The sequence below is a fragment of the Bos mutus genome, chromosome 3 (genome assembly GCF_027580195.1).
Source record: "Bos mutus isolate GX-2022 chromosome 3, NWIPB_WYAK_1.1, whole genome shotgun sequence".
In the NCBI taxonomy this organism is placed as follows: Eukaryota; Metazoa; Chordata; class Mammalia; order Artiodactyla; family Bovidae; genus Bos; species Bos mutus.
Genome location: NC_091619.1, coordinates 56,299,161 through 56,313,576, shown reverse-complemented (window position 1 = coordinate 56,313,576; position 14,416 = coordinate 56,299,161). Strand labels below are relative to the sequence as shown.

Below are 14,416 nucleotides of genomic sequence, written 5' to 3'. Positions count from 1 at the left end.
TCCATGGTTGGGGAACTAAAATCCCACAAGCCTCATGTCATGATCAAAATAAATAAATAAATAAGTAAGAAAGGACTGATATATAAGTAACTTCTAAGTTAGTATTTTCACTAATTCAAGTAATCATTTTTGGGTTGTGTGCGTGCATGCTACGTCACTTCACTTGTGTCTGACTCTTTTAGACCCTATGGACAATAGCCAGCTAGGCGCCTCTGTCCAAGGGATTCTCCAGGCTAGAATACTGGAGTGGGTTGCCATGGTCCCCTCCAAGGGGATCTTCCCAACCTAGGGATGAAACCCGCACCTCTTAAGTCTCCAGTACTGGCAGGCAGGTTCTTTACCACTAGCGCCACCTGGGAAACCTAAAAAGGCAGAAGTATTCTGTGATTCTGAGTTATATTAGAGGAAAATATTTTGCTAATTTTTTAAGTTAATGGGCTTTGTGCTGTTTGGTATTGCAGTTTGGGATGCTTTTCCGTTTGCTGCTTACTGAAGTTGCCCAGTTTTTTTCTTTTAATGGAGCTCCATTCTTTTTCCTTAGTCTGAAATGTAGCATGCCTTTACTGTGTCATTTAAATCCACCAGCTAAGTTTGGCAAACAGGACCTGTGAGACAAGAAACACCATTCTGAGCACTTCCACTGGACTGATACAAGGTGTGGGGACAGCACTCTACGCCTCCAATCCGGTGCTGCTACACTAACTGCTTAACCTTTTCCAGTCAACCTTTTCCATTTCATAAAAAGCCAAAAGCAAACAAAACTTGTCTATTGTCCATAGATGGAGGCAGACTTTTAAAAAAATAAACTATGGCCATCTATACTCATAACAAACATTTTAACAATCATCAAATGTGAAAACAACTGAATCCCAGGCCAGAAACACACATTCCCCAAACTAGAAGAGAGACACCTTTGCTATGAACTTGAGATCAAAATCCAACATTTTTTGCCTCTGGAGAGAGAAAAAATTTCAAGGCTTTCCAAATAAAATGCCCCGTTCTTATATAACACCCCCTTTCTGCCCTCCTCCCCCCACCCCCGCACTAAGGGACCACCCTGTAGAATATCCAGTGCTGTGAGAATGTACAAAGAAAAAGACACCTTGAAGTGCTTACACAAAGAAATGCATCTACAGGAAGACCTGGCATTATTTTTAGAGTCCATGTATTCATGATGTGACAATACTGATGTGGTCCTTAAAATCCTGCTCGATCGTCTTCAGTCCTCTGCCACAGCAGCTCTAAATGATCCTCTATACTGAAAGCGCAAGTCACTTGAGGTTCATGTAAATAAGTCAAATATCGAACAACCACCAAAAAATACCAAATTTTACTTCATAAGGTTCCAAGTACACTACAAAAGTAGCCTTTTCTTTTTGCTTCGTGACAGGAAGCCTTACTTCAATGTGCACTCCTAAACAAGGTGAAAGAGGAGCTGTGTGTGCTGTGTTTATTTACACAGACAATGTTTGCTCTGGCTAGTAACCCATATTACTAAACAACTTTCCCTGAAACCAACATTTAGAGAGAGAGCTATGTGAATTATATTAAGGAAAAAGAAAGGTTTTACAGTTTTTTTCCAAAAAAAGTGAAACTGGACATTTAGTACTGAAATTTCTAATTTAATTTGAAAAAATGGATGCTCTCAAATTGCAAAAAAAAACCACCAAAACATAAAGTCAAGAATTAGCCTAAAGATTTAGAGAGCTAACTGATTTTTAGAAACTTCATGTTTGCCAATTAAAAATCTGGCTTCAAATTGTGGCTTAACAAAATTTGGCTAGTTTAAAAAATTTTTTTCTATTAACTTTCACAAAGAAAAAGAGCTACCATACACACATACAGAGAAGATCTTACAACAAAGGCTATTGCCTATTAAGAGTCTATAATGCTGGTATAACAATAAAACCTGAACTACATATTTCCAATCCAAGGATTTTATGGTTCTCTGGAATTACAATGAAACCCGGTCTGTACCTATAATTATTAGCTGAAAGTGCTATATAGTGGTTCTGAGTTAAGGTAAGTAACTTCTTCTTTTTAGAAGTACTTTTAAAATTTTATTCATCTTCTAGAATTTACATTCAGCTACATAATTAGTTTCAACAGTAATTGCAAATAGGGATAAGTCACCTTATATACTAACATTTTACACATACAATTTCCAGTTTTGGTACTTCCTCCCAACTTCACTACTCACCAAAGAGGGAAAAGTATAGAATGCTAAAAATGTTTTGTGATCTTTCATTTTAGGAATCTCTAAGGAGTTTTAACTAGGGAATAAATGTATCTGATCTTAGACTGACTGTTACTTAAAGATTATTACCTTAGAAAAAGACAAAATACAAAGAACTCCAAAGAGGCAAAGGACATCTTTTTAGAGGCAGACATTCAATGATTCATTCATTTTAAGTTGATGAAAGCTTACAAGGTCTCAAACGGGACAGAAGCAACAGCTCAATCATATTTTTCTTTATAGCATTATCTGTAGTTACAGAGGAAATTCAGTTAAGTGTGTAAATACAGTGAGAAAATATATAAAGACAATCATGTAACGGTTTCAATTTCACCAGTTATTTAAAAGTTACCAGGAAGAAATTTACACTCACCTTGGTGAAGAACTTTCATGTCATTACTGTATTCTTTTAATACTACATGTAATGTTGGGTATTCAAGGATCACTTTGCCCCTCAAATTGTCAAGGAGACTTCTGTCAGGATCCAGCTCATAATATCTTTTAGAAAAAAAGCAAAACAAAAATAAAAATACTCTTTTATTTGAAGTTATTCATAAACAAAATATGAGTCCCTTATATTAAAAAATTTTACATGGAGATGACAATTCAATAGCTGTTTCCTTATAAATATAGTAAGTTTACTAGCATTAAGAAAATTGGGTAAAAGAGCTATTATTATGAGGTCCCAAAGTAAATCAAAAGCATATCAAATAATTTGATATTAGGAAAGCTCTAGAATAAGTTATTCATTTTCATCTTAAGGGATAGAGGCTTTTATATAATATCTATATTTGATATGTCATGAAATTTTTCTTGGATAAAATACTGACTAGCTAAAAACTCAAATTCCTCAAATATATTTAGTTTGAGCCTTAAAAGAAAACCAAACAACTAGCCCTGATAGTTTATAGTTATATATGGCAGTAAAATAACTGGCTATAAAATACTTCTGTGAAAATTTAATTCTAAATTATATTTTCCAAAATTTATATTACCATATAATTAAATCTGGCTTTCCTTTATTTTGAAATTAAAAAAAAAAAACAGGTTTGAGTTTATGAATTAGGTAAAAGCACAAAATATAAGAAATATGGAGTTTATCTATAAAGAGTTGGACACGACTAAGTGACTTGCACTTTTTGGGCTTTCCTGATAGCTCAGTTGGTAAAGAATCCGCCTGTGATACAGGAGAGAGAACCCAGTTCAATTCCTGGGTTGTGAAGAGCTGCTGGAGAAGGGATAGGCTACCCACTCCAGTTTTCTTAGGCTTCCCTTGTGGCTCAGCTGGTAAAGAATCTGCCTGCAATGTGGGAGATGTGGGTTCAGTTCCTGGGTTGGGAAGATCCCCTAGAGAAGGGAAAGGCTACCTACTCCAGTATTCTGGCCTGGAGAATTCCATGGACTGTATAGTCCATGGGGTCGCAGAGTCAGACACGACTGAGCAACTTTTATTTTCACTATGACATAAGCCAGTAAATGTGTCACAGGAAATTTAGATGTTAATATTCCTTAAAGTATGAAATTCTCAAGTCATTATTTAAAAACAATTTTTTTTTTCAGTTGATTAAAGATATATGCCCCTAGCATTTTTCCTTGCTTGCTCTCTGAGGTAGGAAGAAGGGTGAATTTCAGCTAGCTCATTAGGAGCTGTTTAAGAGAATGTGCTGGCATGTGACTATCATGTCATGTCAAAGAGGAGAAACCTCAGAACCTCCACCAGTGTAGTGCAGAAGTTCTCCAACTTTCTTTCTCTTATCTCCACAGATGACAGATGATATTCACATGCAAAGCACACATACCAAGAGATACCAGGCCTGACAGCTGGAACACCATCCTCTTTCCTTCCACTCAAGAAAGTACACTGAAATACCAGTGATCAAGAGTGAGGCTGCCATTGAGATACATTTGAATCTGCTGTAATTTTAAGAGTAAAACATTCAAATTTTGGTGTTTCTTAATTAGCAACAAACTGTTTGCACCACACTTTGCAGCTGACTGAGACACGCAGCACACTACACTCTTGGTGCAGTGATTCCTCTGTATGCTAACTCTGTCCCATGCACTAGTTTTTCACTGAGGGGAAACAATTTCTTCACAAAATGCAAAGCTGAGCCCACTACAAAAACTGATTTCTTTTTAAGAAATGAGTGACAAGTGAGAAAACAGCTGTAAAACCAAAACTTTACTTATGTTTTGCATGACCACAATTAAATTCTTCACTTTAGAATCATAGAATATTTTACATGTTGAAAAGAAACTTGAAATGCAAAACACTCAGTTTTCCTAAACTAGTCACCCTCGTGCCCATAGGCCACAGAACGCATACATTCTTTTCCCTGTGTAATATAATACAGACGTGTTTCCGATATTTTAAAAGTGGTTCCAGCCTTCAAGGAATAAATGTTTCACATCTTTTACACGTTATTTCCATTTGAAAAAGCCATATTTTTTTTTAAGTTAACAGTGATTATACAAAAAAGAGAGATTGAATTAGATATAGAAGTATACAATTAACTTTTATAAAGTAAAATATAAAATGGATGTAACTCAATTTTTCTCAGGAGAAAGTAAGACTTGAACTTTCAAACAGGAAGTTTTCAAGTGGCATCCTACAAACACTTGTGGTAACTTATCTTCTGTACATTTTAACTGAATCATAAGGCTTCTATTAAGAGACATTTTCCAAATAAGGGAATGTTTTCTACATATTTAATTATTTTTGGTAAAAAATTTTCAGTTCATATCTAATGTTTTAGGTATTTTCTTTGTAAAATATTAAATCTTCATTAAGCTTCTCTAGATTTCCAAAGTGAAACAATTAAAATAAACCTGGTATGTTGTGTGGTTTTAATTAGAATCACTGAATTTTACTTAGTGTTTACTAAAAGATGTTGCAAACTTATCATAGCAATATTGCTATCGAGTATCAATCAGCTTGGAGACCTGTTTTCCAGTCTGTCACTTAAAAGAGGTCAGACTTCACTGAAATTCTGAATTTCTTTGATTTTTCTTACTAATGGTTACTCTTAGTCTACCATTAATATTTGCCAGTAATTAGGAAGTAAATTATGTAAACTGTTTTATAAAGAAAGGCTATTAAACATAAATGTGGTAACATTTTGTGGACCTGGGGTTTAGTTAAAGGAGGCAGTAACTTTTGCTGGTTGCTTGGGTTTGGAGTCTAACACTCAAAGTCCTGGCTCCATCTCTTACTGGTCTGTGATTCTTCACAAGTTACTTCTCTAATTCCTATTCCATGCTCGAAAGTGGAGATAATAACTGTATCACTTCAGAGAGTTATTACAAAGGCTAAATGATAAAACACAGAAATTGTTAACTCATTTACTTAATCTGTGAACACAGTTTTACAGTTGTATTTACCTAAAATAACAATGCACTCTTACAGAAACTTTAGTTCAAAACAGTCAACATTTTCAATAATGAAGAATGGCACTTATGTAGCACTGAAACACTTACTTTTTTATGCATTCTGCATTTTTAAATGTAGCCTCATAGCCTTCCTCACAACTTTCAAATCATTGTTTTGTATTACGTTTACTTCCAAGAGGCTGTAACTACTTTGAATGCTTCTGTTTCCATTATCTTGAGGCAAGCTGTAGAGTCTAGCTTGGCTCTGCCCAAAACCTTTAGGAGTCAGCTCCTTTGCAAACCATTAAGTCACTGAATCCCAAGTGAAAGCTTCATCTTTTTTTGAAATTTTCACGAACTCTGGTGTTCCCATTAGTAAAAGGGTTCTACTACCACAAGACAAACTACTTGGGTTTGAAAGAATTAACATACCAACATTTGTCTTTTCTTTTTCCCTTAGGGACTCTCTTAGACATTTCCTCTTGTTATTTCACTTGCTTATTACTCTCACAGGCTCACTAGCCGACCCAGCTGTAGGCACCTTCACCGGGGCATTGCAAGGGCAGCACAGCTCAGGAGGCTAAACAGGTATTAAGTGATTGACATCATATACGTAAAAGGGGACTGATATTCAAGGGTATGCTTTTAAGCTTAGCTCTGTTACTAATTTTCAAAGAAACTGGCCAAGTTCTTGAACTTCCTTCTCTGCATTTTATTAGCAAATTAGGATTTTTTAAACTTCCCATAACTCAAAAGGAGACACAGATTTAAAAAAAAAGAGAGAGGAGTCACAAACCATTCTATTTCCTATCTAACCACTGACGACCTTTAGATCATCTTCCCTTTCACCCCCTTAAAAAACAGGTGAACTAAAATAGAATATTCTCCAAATTTAACAGTTCAATAGCAATCCCGAGGCCACAGAATTTTTCCACTACAAGATAAGGTCATTGGATAAGGTGATCACTAAGATCCTTTCAGCTCTAAAACTGTGCAAGTTTTTTGATATTTATCTACAAAAGGCAGCACTTAACCTATATTCTTCATAGTTGTGTATTATTTCTTAATTTAGGTTTCTAGGTTAAAAGTGCAAACTGTACACAGTTGAATCTCTTGGTGTTTAAAAAAACTTAGCTTTAACATAAATCAGTTTATTGTTATCTGATAGGCAAATGTTTTTCAAGTATGACTTATCTTGGTATAAACTAAATTCAGTAAGCTAAGTCACTTCAGTCGTGTCCGACTCTATGTGACCCCATAGATGGCAGCCCACCAGGCTTCCCCATCCTTGGGATTCTCCAGGCAAGAACACTGGAGTGGGTTGCCATTTCCTTCTCCAATGCATGAAAGTGAAAAGTCAAAGTGAAGTCGGTCAGTCGTGTCCGACCCTCAGCAACCCCATGGACTGCAGCCTTCCAGGCTCCTCCATCCATGGGATTTTCCAGGCAAGAGTACTGGAGTGGGGTGCCATTGCCTTCTCCGGAATTCAGTAAAGTTAATAAATTATAAACTAAATGTTTTAGATTCATACTTATCAAATTCCTTTAAAATAAGTAATTTTAAAGTACTAAACTTTTTTCAATAGAGGAGAAAGAGAACAGATTAAGTGAACAAACTAGTTTTTAAAATCCAAATGAAAAGGAAGAAAGAAACCAGATAGGTAATGAAGACCCAGAGTAGGAGAAAAAAGGATACATAAATTCAAACTAACACATGTAAAACCAAACTAAATACAGGGGTCAGACATTTTTTTTTTTTAACTCTTCTGTTTAAAAGAAAAAGGCATTAGTTAAAATTTCTCCAGATGATACTCCCGTGTGACAATTTTTGCAACTCAAACTGTCCATGTCACATTAGAAACAGGTTTTGCCAAAGTCAAATTTTCTTCTTACCTAATTTCACTTAGTTTTCATATTAAAAATATAACAGTAGTTGAACCAGTAGTTTGCTGCACCTCGTTTTGGGACTTTTATGTAATTTATGTAAACGTGTAAATGAGGACTCCACATACTTGGCATGAGTGGGGGCAGTGCAGACACCTGCCTCCATTCATAAAGCGCTACAGCTCAGAAACACACAGGTAGATGATCCCAGTCTATTGATGACATGAAAGCTATGGATGTAGTGAAATAAACTGACCAACTACGCAATTTAAAACATTCTTTAAAGAGGGCTTTACAAGGCTTTTATTCTAGATGCAATTAGTAGTAAGCTCAATTACTTGTAAATCCAGAAGGCTTGGGTTCCAGTCTTATCACAGGTCCTTATATGCTCTGATTTCTCAAGAGTATTCAGTTTTCCTCATCAGTATAATGATGAAAGTTATCTAGCTTGTAAAAGCTATCTAGCTCATCAGCTAGCTTGTAAAGATTAAATCTAATAGGTGAAAATGTTTCTAAAACGTAACTTGCCAAACTAGTGTTAGTAATAAGACTTTGTACTTCAAAGGTAATTTTGCATCTTTAGCAGGGAAATAACATACTTTTCAGGAATTATATTCATCATTTATATGATGGACAAGTCAGTAGAAAAAAGCAGAAATTCTGTAGACAAAAAGACCTGAGTCCAAATCCTGGCTTTGTAACTGTAATTTGGTTTCTTTGGGTAACTCAATTTCTCAGAGTCCACGATCCCTATCTTATAGAGATACAGTACATGCTTCATTAGAATTAATGCACATGAAAATGTTGTAAACAGTCCCTAGCATTCATTCATTAATCAATTCCTCAAATATTTATTTAGTATCTACCATGTAAGGTGGCTCAGATGGTAAAGAATTCGCCTGCAATACAGGAGACACAGGTTCAAACCCTTGGCTGGGGAGATCCCCTGGAGAAGGAAATGGCAACCCACTCCAGTATTCTTGCCTGGGAAATCTCATGGACAGAGGAACCTTGAGGGCTACAGTCCACTAGGGTCGAAGAGTCAGGTATGACTGAATGACTAACACTAAGACAAAGATAGTCTCCTAGGTAATGGAAGTTCACAGAAGTAAACCCTACAGTTTATTGGAAGTGCCAGTTAAAGAAACAAGCTATCACATTTCATTGGGACATGTGTCAGGATAGAAATCTAAACCTAAGTAGATACTCAATAAACCTTCACCTCCAAATGTTCTTTCAGGCTGCAGAGGTGCCTGTAGTATCTAGGCACTTCATTTGCTAACTTGAGCTCCTTCCCTCCTTAATTGGTTCTTAAAAATCCTTCCCCCTGCATGGATTTTCTCCTAATTAACACAGGGAATTTTAAGTAGCCTTTCTCCTGTTAACAAAGCATATCTTTCTTCTGGTGCTAGACTAAATGCAAGAGTCTTATACACCTTCAGTCTTCATTAGGAAGTATCACTTTGGAAAATATGATCATGTTCCTCCAAATAACTTGCTTAAATGTTAAGTAGTTCATGGATTAACTACACCATAGAATCATTTGTCTGTTTGGTTATTCCTCACTCAACACATACTTACTAAGGTCTACCATGTACCAGTTGCTGTTTCAAGAACTGGGAATACAATGGTGAACTATTAGGTATTCACTAGAGATGAAAAGATGAAGGCTTTCTAGGAAGAAACACATGTACAAGATAGTGGGTTGCCATTTCCTTCTCCAAAGCATGAAAGTGAAAAGTGAAAGTGAAGTCGCTCAGTCGTGTCCAACTCTTGGTGACCCCATGGACTGCAGCCTACCAGGCCCCTCCATCCATGGGATTTTCCAGGCAAAAGTACTGGAGTGAGGTGCCATTGCCTTCTCCACAAGATATTAATAGATAGAGAATATGGGAACACACACAGAATTCAGTTTTGGTACTTATGAATTTCAGTGAGAAGTCTAGTTGAAAAGGAGATGAGGTACTTTGGCTAAAATGAATCACCTAGAAATTTTAATATGTTGTTATTCTCTTTGCAGAATATATAAAATTTGGTACAAGTTATTATGTAATGTAACTAGAATGGATAAAATTAGTGGATTAACATCAAGCTGAGAGTTAAAATTTATTTTCCAAGTTTTTAGAGAAAACTTTTTATGTTTTACATAATCCTCTTAATCAATAATCAAAATAGTACATAGTTGAAATGAGATCATTACTATGGAAACCGTGGGCTTATCATCTGATAAGACTTTGACTGTCATATCATTTTGGATCAACTTTTCTGTACAGTCTCTCAAATTAATATTCACAAGTTCACAGCAGCTGAAACTTCAACCACTCATCCATCCAGCTGAGTTTCAGCTTCCCTGGAGCTAAGTAAGAGTAAACTTCTCTAAAGCTACGTTTACAATTCTTATCATAAAACTGTCTCAAGCAGAATGCCACACATGAAACCCATTTCATCACTGGATGTGTTGTGAGATGATGAAAGTATTTAGCAACCTGTGCTACATATTTTCTTTATGTGTGCAGACATTCTTCAGGTTGATTCTAACATTTTCTAGTTCTGAAATGATCCCTTGCTTCCTCTGTTCTAGAGTCTAGATCCAAAATGTGGCCAACGGTTAAGACTATTTTGAGCACGTACTCATCCTGCTTATGATTCTCACTTTGGAAAATAATCAATAATCCCAGCAATGGGTAACAAAGAACTGGGGTTGAGTTCTACATCTTCCAAGAACGTGTACTCTGGTTTAATAGTTAGTGGTTACAAATTTGCAGTCAGGGCTTTCTGGGTAATGAAACATATTTATGATGTATAATGTACGTATGTTGTTGTTTAGTCGGTAAGTCGTATCCGACTCTTTTTGACCCGATGGACTGTAGCCCACCAGGCTCCTCTGTCCATGGGACTTCCCAGGCAAGAAAACTGGAATGGGTTGACATTTCCTTCTCCAGGAGAACTTCTGGACCCAGGGGTCAAACCTTCATCTCCTGCAGTACAGGCGGACTCTTTACCACTGAGCCACCAGGGAAGCCCAAGGCATATATTGTGTAACATAATTGTAATGTGTATAAAATGCTTAACAAAGTACTTAAAAAACAGTAGGAGGCACTCAATATAAGGGTGTCATTAATACTTATATGTTCCATAAAGACATCCATCAGCCTTTAGATTTAACTCTGATTTTAAACACCCTTGCAGCAAACATTTGTGTATGTCTCCATTTGGGAAAACTTATGCACGTTCTGCACACTTTTCTGCTTATCATAACTAAAATAATTTTAGAAAACAAAGATACCTTTGTACATTTTAGAACAGACATCTAAAATTTCATTTAAAAATCTTTATTCACAAGTTTAAACAGATTATAAAGAACATAATTTGTAGGGCAGTGCACATACTGATAATTTAAAATGAAAATGTTATATCACTCTTAAGTAAATTCACCGGAATTTAAATAAAATGAGAATGGTACCAGTATCACCAACTTAAAAACTGTTTGAACAAGTTCTTCCTTAATAGTTAGAAATCTTATATGGTTTTTCTTTCTCCTTGATTGTCTTTCCATTTCAATTTTCCACAGAATTTTATCCTAAATACATTCATGCTTGAAAACCTTTTACTTAGCACCCAGTTATACTTCCCTGTAACAAAAATGTGTATGTTAGGTAAAAATTTCATTTTATTATCTATGACCTTAAGGCTTTAAGTGTTAAAATTTCTTCTGGATAGAATAATTTTAATTATTATTAGTACAAAACTGATCAAAACAAAAACATATTACAAACATTTAAAGTACAATTTTACTGGGAATGCATCTCTTAATGAGATGAGTGAGTGCTGATGATGGCATCTTCTACTAATCTGCAAGGTTGTTTACAACTGTCTTAGATTAAGTGATTTCCCCCCATTTATCTCTGCAGAATTCATTACTAGAATTAAATTCCAAAAGGGAAACAAAAGGAAGTTTAAGTAATCTCATCTAGAGAGCACACTGTTAGTCACTAACCCTTCCTTCATCACAGTTATTTTCAGTGGATCTAACTAAAAGGCAAAACCGGTCTCTGGCTATTTACATAAGACAAGGCATCTGAAAGCAGTTAATGCCGTTTTTAGCAATCCTGGAATTCCTTTAATGTTCTCTGATATATATTTAATTCTAGACCATTATTATCAAAATAATCTTAAGTTCAAAGGTCTTCAGTTCCTTAATGGCAGGATATTTTTTTTTAAATATCCTAACTTAACATGTATATTATAAATTTTTTATTTAGAATATGTTCAGAGTATACTTTTCAATCATTCTCTGTAAGCCTGAAATTAGATTTAGTTTCCTATTACTAGTTCGATTAGGCAAAGGGTACAGACCCTATCTTTAAAGATGTAGAAATCTGACTTCAAAAATTCATTCTAATGTTACACATTTCTACATACAACTTCAACAACTCAACTGCATAAACATCTACCAAATACTTTTTATATAGAAAACACATTAGACACTTGTATGGGATTTAAAAATGTCCTCAAGGAGTTTACCATTCTGGGCAGAGTTTCTAAGTGTGGTTCCAGGGATAACTTCTGTCAGGGTCCCCTAGGAGGCAGAGACTAAAAAATGCAGGTTCTGTGTGAGATTGACTAAACCCAGAACTTTGAAGGCGGGTTGAAAATCAACATTTTCATCTGTCCTAGATAATTATGATGGACACTGAAATCTGAGAAGCAATGTTCTGAGAAAAGAAACAGGTTAAATAATCAGTTGGAGAGATGCTTATGCTAAGGGAGCAAAATCAGCCAGTAGGTGTCTGCTGCTACTGCTAAGTCGCTTCAGTCATGTCTGACTCTGTGCGACCCCATAGACGGCAGCCCACCAGGCTTCCCCGTCCCTGGAATTCTCCAGGCAAGAACACTGGAGTGGGTTGTCATTTCCTTCTCCAATGCTTGAAAGTAAAAAGTGAAAGTGAAGTCACTCAGTCGTGTCCGACTTTTAGCGACCCCATGGACTGTAGCCTACCAGGCTCTTCCGTCCATGGATTTTCCAGGCAAGAGTACTGGAGTGGGGTGCCACTGCCTTCTCCAGTAGGTGTCTGGGCGAGGTGAAAAGCAAGGAGAGACCAGGAGGAGGTGACACAGGCAAAAGACCAGGTTCTCAGAATCAACAAAGTCTGAGAGATGGTGCCTTGCAGGCAGAATTCAGAGTCTTGGAAGTGAGAATCTGAGCAAGTAACCTGAGCTGGGGGGTCACTCTGCTTTAAGGTAGTAGTTGAGGGGAGGGGGTCTTTGCTTCCTGGTGGGTGGGTGTTAGTGAAAATCAAAAAGAAGTCAGAAAAAAAAAAAAAAAAAGAAGTCAGGAGGGTCTCACTTGAGGCCTTTATGGAGGCAAAGCCAATTTCTCTAAAAGGGCATAGGAAAAAGTATCTTACCTCAACTTCACAGTAAATGATTTTTAAATATTTCAAGTTACAGATCCAAAGAAAGTAAAGTACCTTTAGTTTTTTATTTAAAAAACATCCTCTCAGCATGGAAATAAAATCATCCAAGAGAAATAGCTCATTCTTTTGCTGGTTGCTTTTTGCTTAAAAAAAAGAAAAAAGTGTTCTGAAATTATTAACTACAACCAGCAACCAGCATAGTAGGAAACAACTAATAGAATCTCTGTAAGTCATGTCCGACTCTGTGCGACCCCAGAGACAGCAGCCCACCAGGCTCCCCCGTCCCTGGGATTCTCCAGGCAAGAACACTGGAGTGGGTTGCCATTTCCTTCTCCAATGCATGAAAGTGAAAAGTGAAAGTGAAGTTGCTCAGTCGTGTCCGACCCTCAGCGACCCCAAGGACTGCAGCCTTCCAGGCTCCTCCATCCATGGGATTTTCCAGGCAAGAGTACTGGAGTGGGGTGCCATTGCTTTCTCCAGTACAATAGGTAGTCCCCACAAAAGAGTAATAACATTTTCTGTGACATTCATGAAATCAAAGCTTGGACAATATTTTAATTTGGTTTGGGTTTAAAGTCTCAACTCCTTGCTCTATATGTCGATTTTTGGAAGTAGAGTGAAGACAACTGGTCTGTGCACCCATCAAAAACTGACAGGCAAAGATGCCCATGTTTTCTGCTATGCTGTATTATTAAATACATATGTATTGTACCATTTACCACATACCTATCTTCATTCCTCAACTGTGAGCATCTTGAGGGCTAGTCTTTTAGATGTCTATGTGTTCCTAAGGCTTAGCACTGTGCTGGCATATGGAAGGGACTCAATGAATATTAACTGAATAAATGAAAAATAAAGACTTGATCAGTCTTAACCTATTGATACTTCAGGTCAAGGTTACATATCAAAAAGCCTGTTCTCTGAACAAGTGCTTTTTCTGAAGAAACTTTACATTATACTTGGCAGTTGTTTTAATAATCTATCTTGCTCTCTCATTTTAGAGAACTGAGAATTGAAGCACACAGGAATTGGCAAATACAGTCAGCAGGCCAAATTCTGTCCATTGTCTGTTTTTGTAAATAAGGTCTTATAGTCATACCCAGACAGTCATTTATGTACTGTCTATAGCTGTTTATGTGCTACCGTGGCAGCTTGACAATTGCAACTGTACTGCCTGGCCACTCGCAAAAAAGCTGTCCGAACCCTGCTTTAAAGTGGTATCAACTCCTAGCGCATAGCAAGCACACATATATTTAAATGAATTAGTGCAAGGAGATCCAACCAGTCCATTCTGAAGGAGATCAGCCCTGGGATTTCTTTGGAAGGAATGATGCTAAAGCTGAAACTCCAGTACTTTGGCCACCTCATGTGAAGAGTTGACTCATTGGAAAAGACTCTGATGCTGGGAGGGATTGGGGGCAAGAGGAGAAGGGAACGAGAGAGGATGAGATGGCTGGATGGCATCACTGACTCGATGGACGTGAGTCTCAGTGAACTCCGGGAGTTGGTGA

At 36.7% G+C, this 14,416-nt stretch overlaps 1 protein-coding gene across 2 annotated transcripts in view; it reads right to left on the bottom strand.

The window, feature by feature from the left end:
• Nucleotides 1-14,416, bottom strand: part of ZNHIT6 (zinc finger HIT-type containing 6) — a 73,686-nt gene that overhangs the window by 14,123 nt on the left and 45,147 nt on the right. Inside the window, exons 9-10 of one of the 2 annotated variants that reach the window (XR_011463678.1) lie at nucleotides 2,610-2,734; nucleotides 2,327-2,485 (exon numbers count right to left, since the gene is read on the bottom strand). Coding sequence is in view for 1 of the 2 variants with exons in the window: in XM_005888436.3 (XP_005888498.1) it covers nucleotides 2,610-2,734 (125 nt within the window). In the remaining variant the exon portion in view is untranslated. The remainder of the gene's footprint in view (nucleotides 1-2,326; nucleotides 2,486-2,609; nucleotides 2,735-14,416) is intronic. The other variant, XM_005888436.3, reaches the window with a different exon arrangement.